Here is a 10,727-nt window from a genome sequence, read left to right as displayed (position 1 = left end):
CGCCCCGCCCCACGCCTGCGCAGTCCCGAGTTCCTGCTCCGCGCCTGGAAGCGTCTGCGCGCGCCGGCAGCTAGGCCGCTCGCTTACCTACCTCTGGTCAAGGTCGTGGCTGACAGCATTCCCGGCTTTGTTTTTATGGAATAAAATTCATCTAATGTAGCGCTAACCGTTTGGCTGTATTTTATAGCGTTTTGTACTACACAGGACACTTCGTGTTTGTGGCCTACGTCATTTACATAATGCTATGTCATTTTACATAATTACATGCAGGTTCACTTAATGAGGCGATTCCGTAATTATAGTATAGGTATGTGTGAGGTAACGCCTAATGTGCTAGAGCACCAGGTGACGTACCCACCTGTTGTCAGCCAGCAGTTCTAGCTCCAAAACATGCTCATCGCCCCAAAAGAAAGTCCTGTGCCCTCTGAGTATTTATTTTTAAAGGACAAATTCATTGCTCCTCACCACCCGCCACCCTTAGCTGGCCAGTGCTGCCCACTGGCCGTCAGCCCGCTGACCTCAGGACAAACACCACCCTGAAGCCCCGACCAGCTCCCCCAGTTGCCCCTTCTTGGCGCTCCCCTTGGCTTCCACTGCCCTGACCTGACTGCCGTATCCTGGGGGTACCCAGGGCACTGGGGAGCGAGCAGTCACACTGGCGCCGAGGCCCAGGGCCTAGACTGAAGGCTCTGGTCCCACCTTAGGGCCCAAGCTCCGCACACCCCACCCAACGCCAGGGTGGGGCCCAGCGCTGGACCCCGGGCCTGGGAGCCACGGGGTGTGTGGGGGGGGTGGTTTTCAGATGGCGCCAGCTCCCTGTCGGCCACCGCGTGCCCTTGGCACAGGCAACCACTTATTAAAGGGTGGCCGCCACTCACTCAGTCACTCTGTGACTCAGCCCCCGTCGCGGTCCCCAGCCTGGTCGCCGCCAGTGCAGACCCCCTGCGGCGGAGAAAGGCGGTCCCACCAGGGCTGGGGCAGGTCTGCTGCTCTCAGGCCAGGTGAGCAGAGTTCAAGTTCTACATAGGATGGTCTTTCCCACAATATCTATCAAGCTATTTGTTAGTTTCGCAAACTAACAAACAACTGGGCAATGCGGGGTGACCTGAAAGCCTCAGCCTCAGCGTGAGCGGGGCCCAGGGGCAGGAGAACCAGGCCAGCGCCCCAACCCCTTAGCACTAATGCTTTGCGGGGTCCAGCAGCTCGAAGTCCTCAGGCGTAGTCCACAGGTGACCAAGCCAGGTCCCAGCAGAGAGGTCCCTGGTCCAGGCAGAGGCCCTCTTGGGCGCCAGCCTGGCCACAGGAGCACAGAGCAGGCTGCGGCCAGCTGCAGGGCACAGTCTGGTTGCTTCCAGGCAATTCCAGTGTGCCGCCGCGCGCCCAAGGCCAGGGGCTCTGTCGAGGTGCTCTGTGGCTCACAGGGTCCACATGCCGTTTGTAGACTTTCAGTTTCTCGGTCCCTGGCCAGTGTGTCCGGCTGTTCAGATTAGGCTGGGGCACTCCGCCCGGGGATCTGTTCCCTAACCACGGGCTGTGTCCTTAAGTCCACAGGGCATTGTCTAATTTTCTTGCCCAAAGTGACTTGTGCTTTGACTTTAGTGACACTTGATATCTGACATGGCTCATGTGCCGACTTCATGACTTATTCAACAGTGTAAATGCTTGAATGCTTGCACAATAAAAGTCTTTTCCAGCAGGGACTGCCCTCCCTGTAGAGCAGGGGAGGGACAGAGCTGCACTGCCTAAGGCTGAGGTGGGGCCTGACGGGGTGTGTCTGGAAGCAGGAAGCCAGCCTGTTCCTCTTCTCAGTACACGCTGCCCAGGCCAGCACGGCCGGTTCCTGACACGTCTGCTCCGCTCCCAGCTGGGCCCACTGTGGAGACAGCCCCTCTGCACAGGTACGGGAGCCTTTGGGGCACACTGGCGGGGGAGGGGGGCGTTAGCCCCACCCTGGGGAGGGGCTCTAGAGGAAAGGCAGGGCTGGACCTAAGCCTGGTGTTGACAGCCTGGGCCGGGCTTTGGTTGAGGCAAGGAACAGTCACCTCAGCCGCTTCTTACCCTTGGCCCCTCTGGAGACCGCTGGCCCAGAGCCTCCGAGCCTGTCCTTGCCAGCCCAGTGCCATCCAGAACGCACAGACATCCCAAAATAGGTACCAGTGAGGGGCCAAACGAGCCTGAGGGACAGAACAGGTGGCGGGGAGAAACGGCATTGCGTCCAGCCTGCGAGGTGAGGTGCGCAGAGGGGAGAGACAGGCGGCCAGCACGGGCCTGGTGGGAAGGGAGCCTGAGGGGCAGGTGGAGCAGTGACAGGCGGGAGCTGGCAGAGGTGGAGGGGCTCGGCTACCTGGCCACAGCTGCCCGTACTGCGAGCTCCCGAGCTGAGCCCTGAAGGCAGGGCAAGAGGAGCCTGAGGCCAAGATAAGCCAAGAGAGAAAGTCGGGGGCTCTGTGGTGTGGGAAAGAGGCTCCCTCACACTGCAGTGGTGTGGTTTCTCTGAGAGCTCCCCCAGCCAGGCAGTCATGCTGCTGGGGCTTGTCGTGAAGATTCCGCCTCAGGAGGGCGGCGAGAGGGCCTCGGTGCTACTCGTGGTAAAAAGTTGGAATCTCTGAAGTGGCCGCTCCACAGACAGTGCCTGGTGTCCAGCCAAGCAAACTGAAAGCAGAAACTCAAGCATTTGTACACGCCTGTGCTTGGGGCATGATTTGTGACCAAGAGATGGCGGCCACCTGAGTGCCCACTAACTGACAGGGCCAGCCGCGTGCGCGCCTCCCACGCAATGGGATGCTATTCAGCCTTGAAAAGGAAGGGCATGCGAGAGGGGCCTGCCCCGTGGCACAGGGCTCCGTCTCAGCGCCATCAGGCTACTGCCGGCCACTGCGGTGTGAGTGCGATCCCCAGCCAGGGAGGGGCCCAGGGCGCGACAGACCCCTCCTGTCTCCCCGCTGCCCTCGCAGCAGTGGGTCTCAGTCCATCTCCTTGCTCTGTGCCCCACTGTCTCTGGGGCGTCCTCTCACACCCCCCGGACCTCTGGCCTGTACCCCAGTTCTTGTGTGCATAAATCTTAAAAAAAGAAGTGGGGGTGCAGGCCAGAGGTTCAGGGGACTGAGAGGACTCACCATAGACAGAGTAGAGATAACAGTGGGAGCAGCGGGTGGGTCTGGAGGGGTCTACTGCACCCTGTGGGTCCCTCCCTGGCTGGGGATCGAACTTCTGCTGCTATGGCTGCAGAGAGCTTCATAACCCGTTGCGCCACCGGGGAGGGCCCTGCACGCCAGTTCTTGTGTGCATAAATTAAATACATTTTGAAAAGGGAGGGCATGTGAGGCTGCAGCAACACGCATCGAATTGGGGGTGCAGTGCTCTGTGAAATCAGCCAGTAACAAAGGCAAATGTTCTCACCTCACTGGCACCAATTCACAGAGACAGAGAGCAGAAAGCGGGTCCCAGAAGGGGGTGCCGGGACAGTGGAGCTGGTGTCTCATGGGGACAGAGGACCTTTGGGGAAGAGGTGGGTGCTGTGCATGGCCACATGGCCAGCGGGGGTGTGCACCCCCGTGTGCATGGGCTTCATCCCATGTCCTTCTGGAACCAGAACTGAGCCCGGCTGCGACAGCACCCTGGGGCGACCTGGACCCCTCCAGAGGTCCCTAGCCTCCTGTTCACAGTCATGCACCTCTCAGCTGTGCTTCTGCTCCTGCTCCTGGATGCGGGAGGTGAAGCTTTTCGCATCTGCGCCTTCAACACCCAGCGCCTGACGCTGGCCAAGGTGGCCAGGGAGCATGTGATGGACACCTTGGTTCCGGTAGGTTCTTTGCCTCAGCCCCTCAGGGCCACGAGCCAAAGCTCCAACCCCGCCTGACCAGCGACCTGTCCCCGAAGAGAGAGGGCTTCCCGAGACATGGGTGCAGAGATGTGCGCACTCTCCTTCCCTGTCGTTGGCCTCAGTCTCCCCCTCTGTGGAATGGGCACAGTGCAGGTGGCGTTGCACCCAGTCTCCTCCCGGGTCCCTTCTAGTGCCCGCTCTCGGTGGGCCGCAGCCCCGCACCTGGCCGCTCAGCTGTGCCAGCGCCGGGTCCCCAGGGCCAGGCACCCCCGACGCCACGTTCAGCCCTTCCTGTGTGCGCAGATTGTGGCGCGCTGCGACATCATGGTGCTGCAGGAGGTGGTGGACTCTTCGGACAGCGCCATTCGCCTCCTGATTCGAGAGCTCAATCGGTGAGAAGGGCCCGTGGGCCAGCCCCGGGGCCAGCGCAGACCTCGGGGCCTGAGCCCAGCTTCTCCCTCCCTGGCAGGTTCGGTGACTCCGGGCCCTATGAGTACCTGAGCAGCCCCCAGCTGGGGCGGAGCACGTACATGGAGAAGTACGTGTACGTGTACCGGTGAGTGCACTGGGTGGCCGGGGCAAGGGCCAGCGGGAGCCCCTCCAGGGCGGCCTCCTCACAGCCTATCTCCTGCACGCTTCACTTGGGACTTTCCCTGCTCCTCAGGACGCGCTGAGCCTCATGCCCACTGCAACCCCTCCCCGTTTGCCGGGGCAGATCCTGGGGCAGTGGTCACAGTGGCTGCGGTCTCTGGGAAGAGGGCCAGTGAGGCCACATTGTGGGTCTCGGATGGGCCCAGTTTCCAGGAACAGCCCTTGGGCCCTGGGGGCAAGTCCTTTGGGTCGAGAGGACAAGGGGCCCTTTTCTTTGTGTCGTGAAATTGTGCCAGATCTGAATTCCCTCAAACGAGCAGGGACAGACATGCATCCCCACAGGAACACTGCTGGCCGTGGCACCGATGTCCCCAAGGGAATGACCTGGGTCTGTCAGCCAAAGGTGGCCGCACTCACGCTGCCTGTTGTGCAGCTGTGGGAAGGAGTGACGTGCTGCTCGACCCCCGGCTGTGGGTGGCCCCGAAGTGCTTGCTCAGTGACGGCCAGAGGAGGCTGCTGCCCAGACAGAGTGGGGCCGGGGGCGGAGGGGGCGGCCTCAGCAGGCGTGGGGCTTCCGTGGGGTGACGAGGGTGAACTCAAGCTGTGGCGTGGCGATGGCTGCCCAGCTTTGAGTGTGAGGCAGCTCATGTATGTGGCTTAACCCAGCGCCCAGTGGACTGAAAAACAGTTTGGGGGGCAGGTCTGCTGCCCCTCGGGCTGCTGCTCAGGGTCCCTCCCCAGTGCCAGCCCCAAACCAGCGCCATGGGTCCCCTGTTCCTGGGCCCCGACCCCCAGGTCACGCAAGACGAACGTCCTGGAGTCCTATGTGTACAACGACAAGGATGACCTGTTCGCCCGGGAGCCCTTTGTGGCCCACTTCACTTTGCCCAGCAATGGTAGGAGGGCAGTGGAGGGTGGCAGCGCCGCCAGGTGGGTGGGAAGGGGTCTCTGGCTGCTCTGGCCCAGGTCTTGGCCCCAGAGGGGCCTGGGTGGGTGGCAGCCTCTGTGCCCGGCCTCGTAGGGCTCCCCAGTGTGGTGCTGGTCCCGCTGCACACCACCCCAAAGGCCGTGGAGAAGGAGCTGAACGCCCTGCATGACGTCTTTCTGGATGTCACCCGGCACTGGCAGAGCAAGGTAGGGCCGGGCGGGCAGCACACTCGAGGGACAGGCTGGGCCAGCCTGGCGACTGCCTGACAGCTGCCCCTCTCCAGGACGTCATTCTGCTCGGGGACTTCAACGCTGATTGTGCTTCACTGCCCAAAAAGCGCCTGGGTGAGCTGATGCTGCGGACTCAGGCCGGCTTCCACTGGGCAATCAGCGATGAGGAGGATACCACCGTGCGGGCCAGCACCCACTGTGCCTACGACCGCATCGTGCTGCATGGCAAGCGCGCCCGGGACCTGCTGCAGGCCGCGGGCGCCTTCCGCTTCCCGGAGATCTTCCAGCTCAGCGAAGCGGAGGTACAGCCAGGGTTGAGGGGACAGGGCCCAGGGAAGGCCCTGGGCTGACATACACACGCCTTGCACTCGCCTCCAGGCTCTCAACATCAGCGACCACTACCCTGTGGAGGTGGAGCTGAGCCAGGCGGCGAGCAGGCTCCAGCCCTTCGGCCTGGCCAGCCTGTTGCTGCTGTCGCTGCTGCTGCCACTCCTGCCCCCACCCCTGGACCTGGTGGCCTGACCCCGATGCCCGTAGACGTGGCTACAGCTGCACTGCCTTCGGGACCTGGCCTCCTGACCGTGCTGCCCTGTGGCCCCAGCGATTCTTGAGGGGCTCACTCCGCCCCTAGAACGGTAGTTTCGCTTGGCTTGGCGGGGCCCAGGCCTGGACCAGAAGGTAGAAGAGAAGGCGGAGATGGGCTCGGGCCATCACAGTAGGCTCCAGGGCTGAGGGAAGTGGGGAGAGAGCACAGGGGACCGTGGCTGAACTGCAGGGCTCAGGAAAAGGAATCACAACATCCTGTTTTTATTCTGACAGACAGACAGTAAAGCTACTTGAATGCACACAGGACCAAGTCGGACTGGAAGGGTGCTATGTGCAGATGCCCAACGGCTGTCCCGAGCACAGGAGCCAGAGGCCTCCACGCAGGACAGGCCTCCCTGTGGTGCAGGCGGCAATGCCATCCCAGCCAGGGAGGGACCCACAGCGCAGCAGCCCTCTCCCCGCTGCCCCCTCCTCGAAAGTGGACTTCACCCACCTGCCTGTCCCGCTCCCCACTGGCTCTGGTGAACCCGCTCAGTCCCGCACCTCTGGCCTGCGCCCGGTTCTTGTGTGCAATAAACCTTCTCCAAAACACAATGCATTCAGCCAGTGTCGAAGCTCACACCAAGGAATGAGAACATGCCAGGTGCTGGCCTTGAAGGCCAAGACCCGCGGGGGGCCTCCCTCCTGGCTGGGCAGAGCGCAGCTGCACCAAGGTGCAGTGCTCAGGCCCCACAGGTGCTGCGGAGCAACTGCAACGCAGCTCCACGGCCCAAGAGCAGAGCTTAATTAAGAAAAGCTGGTGGGGCACGAGGGCAATTAAGTGTATGTTCTAGAACCATCTGTCCAAGACAAAGCTACTTTCAGACTTCAGAAATGGCTACAGATGAAGGCTGTTTCAGCATGGCAGGTCTGACCCTCACCACCCACCTGGCTGGTGCCCAGGCCGTCACCCCTCAGCTCTTCGCAGCAAAGTAGCCCTTGGGAGACCAGGGCACAGAATGCTGAGGCCAAAGGGGGCACTTTGTAGTTGGCCTCCAGGGCCGGGCCCCTTACCAGTCCACTCCTACCCCTCCCGTTCTTTTCCCTCATTGCTGCTGCTGCCTTTGCTCAGGAAAAATGACCACAGGATTCAGAGGCACCCCCACCCCGATGTACTGCCCCACAAAGGCAAATGCCAAGACACACAGCTAGTTAAGAATGCAATCTTTATTTGCATCACCAAAGGGCAGCTCTTGCTCTCAGGAGTGCAGGGCCCGCCATTTGTCCAGGGGGCCTCGGTTTGGGATGTACTTGACACCACAGCCATCTGGAATGAGGCGCTTCTCGGCTACCATGTCTTCAAATTCATCTGCATTAAACTTGGTAAAGCCCCACTTCTTGGAAATATGTATCTGAGGAGGAGAAAAATCAGCCAGAAGGCCAGGGGACTAGGGCTAGGAAGGGCACAACAGGCCACAGCCGGACTTACTTTCTGGCGGCCAGGGAACTTGAACTTGGCCCTACGCAGAGCTTCGATGACGTGCTCCTTGTTCTGCAGCTTGGTGCGGATGGACATGATGACCTGGCCAATGTGGACCCTGGCCACGGTGCCCTGAGGCTTTCCAAAGGCACCCCGCATACCTGTCTGGAGCCTAATATTGGGACAACACGTGGTCAGACACGAAGGACCCCCCCCACCCCAAGACTTGTCTCCAAGGTCCCTTAGAGCAACCCACACCATCAACAGGCTGCGTACACTACCGAGGAAGCTGCTGTGTGCAGCCAGTGCACACCGGGCCCCACGGGAGGAGGACACGGTCGGCTTAGCTGACTGCAGAAAACGAACCTCAGTTAGAGGTGGCAGAGTCGCGCAAGGCACCAGTTCCTGCTTGCTGCCAGATGGCCACCACCTGGCTCAAAGCAGGAATGGCTCCTTGCAAGCACCTGCCCCGAGCAGTCCAAGGCCTTTCCTGTTGGAGTACCCACTGCTCAGATGTGGAGGATGGGTGCCACCGCCGTCCACTCTACAGCCTGGGCCTAGTTCTGTGGTGGGGTTCACCTTACCTGTCAGCTCCAGCACAGGACAGCATCTTGTTGATGCGGATGACATGGAAGGGGTGGAGCCGCACCCGGATATGGAAGCCATCTTTGCCACAGCTTTTCACCATGTACTTATTGGCACAAATACGGGCAGCTTCCAGGGCTGGAGGGAGAGAGGGAGGGGGAGACAGCTGGGTGAAATGGCAGCACAGGACTCCGGCACCCTGGGACCCCTAGCTGTGGGAGTTCTGTGCGTGTGGCTTCAGCTGGGCAGTGCTGCCTCACCTTCAGAGGAGAGCTGCTCATACTCATCAGATACCATGTGGCCACAGAGCGGGAACTCATCCACTTTTGCCTTCTTCCGCCCCAGATCAAAGATGCGAATTTTGGCATCTGAAAAAGGCTCAGGTTAAGTGCACGTGGGGTGCCACACACACAGGTCAGTGCAGCCACTGCTGCTTGGGGCTCACCCAGGACTTACCAGGGACCCCTCGGCAGAAACGAGACTTGGGGTACGGCTTGTTCTTACAATACCGGTAACTGCAGAGGGAGAAAACCAGGTTGGGAGCTATTCACAAGCAAACTAGGCAACACTTCTGAGTGGCCCCTTTAGGACGGAAGAAAGGGTGGGAAACGGTATGAATAGTCGTTTATCTCCAGGGGGTCTCTATCTCTGGAAGCTCGAAAGCTAAACATGGTCGCCAAGTATACGACAAAAGTCACAGGGGCATCAAACGCCAAGGCCAACGCTTTGAAAAGGAGCTCAGCTGCAGCCCGGCCGGAGTCGCATGTGCCCCGCGCCCGCCTCCCAGCCACGTGAAGGGATGCAGGCGCCCCCTGCGGGCACACGAGGCTCCGGACACTTTACGGGACCGCACGGCACGTCGTCCGGAAATAGATGGCACACAAAGGCCTGAGAGGGAATCAAGCCCGAAAGGTCGCGAATGTCCAGGACACAAGGCCAGATGCAAGGCGGACACGCTTCTAGATCAACACTGGCACAACACAGGCGGCCCTGGGCCAATCGGCCACCAGAACAAAAGGGGGGCGGGGGAGACGCCACGGAGCGGCACCAAGTTTTAAAGGAAAGCGGGGCACACGGCACGGAGAGGTGTGGAAGGGCCCGGAAGGCAGCGGGGGCCACCTGCGGTCTCCAGAACGGGACGATGTGGCCAGCGAGGTCCCACCCGACGACTTCTCGAAGTGGCCAGCAGCATTTCCCTCCCTTTTCCCAGCTGAACCTCGCGCGGACTTGCGACTTACCACCGAGCGGGGCGGCGGCCCATGGCGACACCAGGATCTTGGGCGGCTGCGAGAAAATAAAATCAGAACAGAAAAAGAGGCCCGGACTCAAACTAGGGGGCAGCAACAACAAGCGCCGCGCGCACTAGATCTGAGCCAGCACTACTCACCGCGCCGAAGGCAAAGAGGCGATCTCACGCCCGCGCTGGCCTTATATACGCCGACTATCTTCACGCCCTAACAACCATAGAGTTTCAGCCAGGCGTGAGGACGCTCTATCTGGCGTCCGGATCATAGACGCAATAGGTGTCTGCGCCTGCGTCAGGGCGTGGCATAGCACATGCGCAGAACAAGACAGCGCCAGACTAGCGAATGAGGCCTCGCCACCTCGGTACGAGGCGCCCGCCCCGGGAAGCCATCTTGGGCGAGCGCTCTCGCCTGCTTCGCCTTAACTGTGCCAGACGTGCGTTCCAGGGGTGGGACAACGAAAGTGCCCGCCAGCAGTGCTCACGGGGGGCGGCGCGCGTGCGCCCAGGGGTGCTGTATTCAGAGCCTAGCGGGCCGGTGCCGCGCTGGAGCCTCTCCGGCCGCGTCCTTTTGTTCACGGGAAGCCGGGGCGGGAAGCGCGACCCCCGGCTTGTTGGCGGGCTCGCGGCGAGCTGAGCGCCTTCTCCCCGTCTCTGGGCTCTGGGGCAGCGCCTGTGGCCACCCCGGCCGGCCGCCACGAGCCGGAGAAGCCCCGGGCGCGGATGCCCGCCGGGGCCGGCCCGCCCACCCTGACCCGGCAGAGGAAAGAGCTGCAGGTCGCTCCGGGTTAACGGGGGGAGGGAAAGCCAGGAAGAGGCCCCGCCCGGGCGGAGCGCGCCGCGGCTCGCCTCTGGCCCCGCCCCGGGCCTGCCTCTCCAGCCCGGCTCGCCGGACCTCCCCGCCCACTCGCGAGCGCGGCGCCCTCGGCGGCCGGCGGGGCTGCGGCTGGGGTCAGCAGTTCCTAGTGTCGCTGGGAGGGTCTCGCACACACTGGCGGGGACAGTGTAGGGATTTGTCTACGCACACAAGATCTCAGGTACAGGCCAGGGGCGGGGTGAGCATTTTCCCAGGAGACAGTGGGGAGTAGAACGGGCCAATCCCAGGCAATGCACTGCTGGGGTGCAGCGGGGAGACCAGTGGGGTCTGCTGCACCCCGGGGGTCCCTCCCGGCTGGGATGGAGCTCGGGCCGCAGCGGTGGGCGACAGCTTCCTAGCGCTGACACTTAAGTCCTTGCGCCCCGGGAAGCCCTTCCCAGGGATCTTTCACCAGTGCGTCCCCTTGGACAGGAGTGCCGAGCGGCGGGTACTCTCAGTGACCACG

General features: G+C 61.9%; 2 protein-coding genes across 2 annotated transcripts; one reads left to right on the top strand and one right to left on the bottom strand.

Moving 5' to 3' along the window:
* The first annotated feature begins 1,780 nt into the window (after nt 1-1,780).
* Nucleotides 1,781-6,709, top strand: DNASE1L1 (deoxyribonuclease I-like 1). The gene is made up of 8 exons (XM_004695192.2): nt 1,781-1,898; nt 3,593-3,802; nt 4,127-4,215; nt 4,293-4,379; nt 5,210-5,310; nt 5,436-5,548; nt 5,626-5,874; nt 5,951-6,709. The coding sequence occupies exons 2-8, from the start codon at nt 3,668-3,670 to the stop codon at nt 6,092-6,094; spliced, it is 918 nt and encodes a 305-aa protein (XP_004695249.1). The 5' UTR covers nt 1,781-1,898; nt 3,593-3,667; the 3' UTR covers nt 6,095-6,709.
* Nucleotides 6,710-7,306: 597 nt separating this feature from the next.
* On the bottom strand, nt 7,307-9,841 carry RPL10 (ribosomal protein L10). The gene is made up of 7 exons (XM_004695234.2): nt 9,550-9,841; nt 9,401-9,446; nt 8,619-8,677; nt 8,423-8,530; nt 8,162-8,300; nt 7,587-7,749; nt 7,307-7,509 (listed from the first exon to the last, which is right to left on the bottom strand). Exons 2-7 carry the CDS (start codon nt 9,421-9,423, stop codon nt 7,357-7,359), a joined length of 645 nt encoding a protein of 214 aa, XP_004695291.1. The 5' UTR covers nt 9,424-9,446; nt 9,550-9,841; the 3' UTR covers nt 7,307-7,356.
* Between the last annotated feature and the right edge of the window lie 886 nt (nt 9,842-10,727).

Source organism: Condylura cristata, unplaced genomic scaffold (assembly GCF_000260355.1).
Source record: "Condylura cristata isolate star-nosed mole 26May11 unplaced genomic scaffold, ConCri1.0 scaffold00057, whole genome shotgun sequence".
NCBI classification, from domain to species: Eukaryota; Metazoa; Chordata; class Mammalia; order Eulipotyphla; family Talpidae; genus Condylura; species Condylura cristata.
The sequence above is the reverse complement of the archived record's forward strand: the minus strand, read 5'-3'. Positions and strand labels throughout refer to the sequence as shown.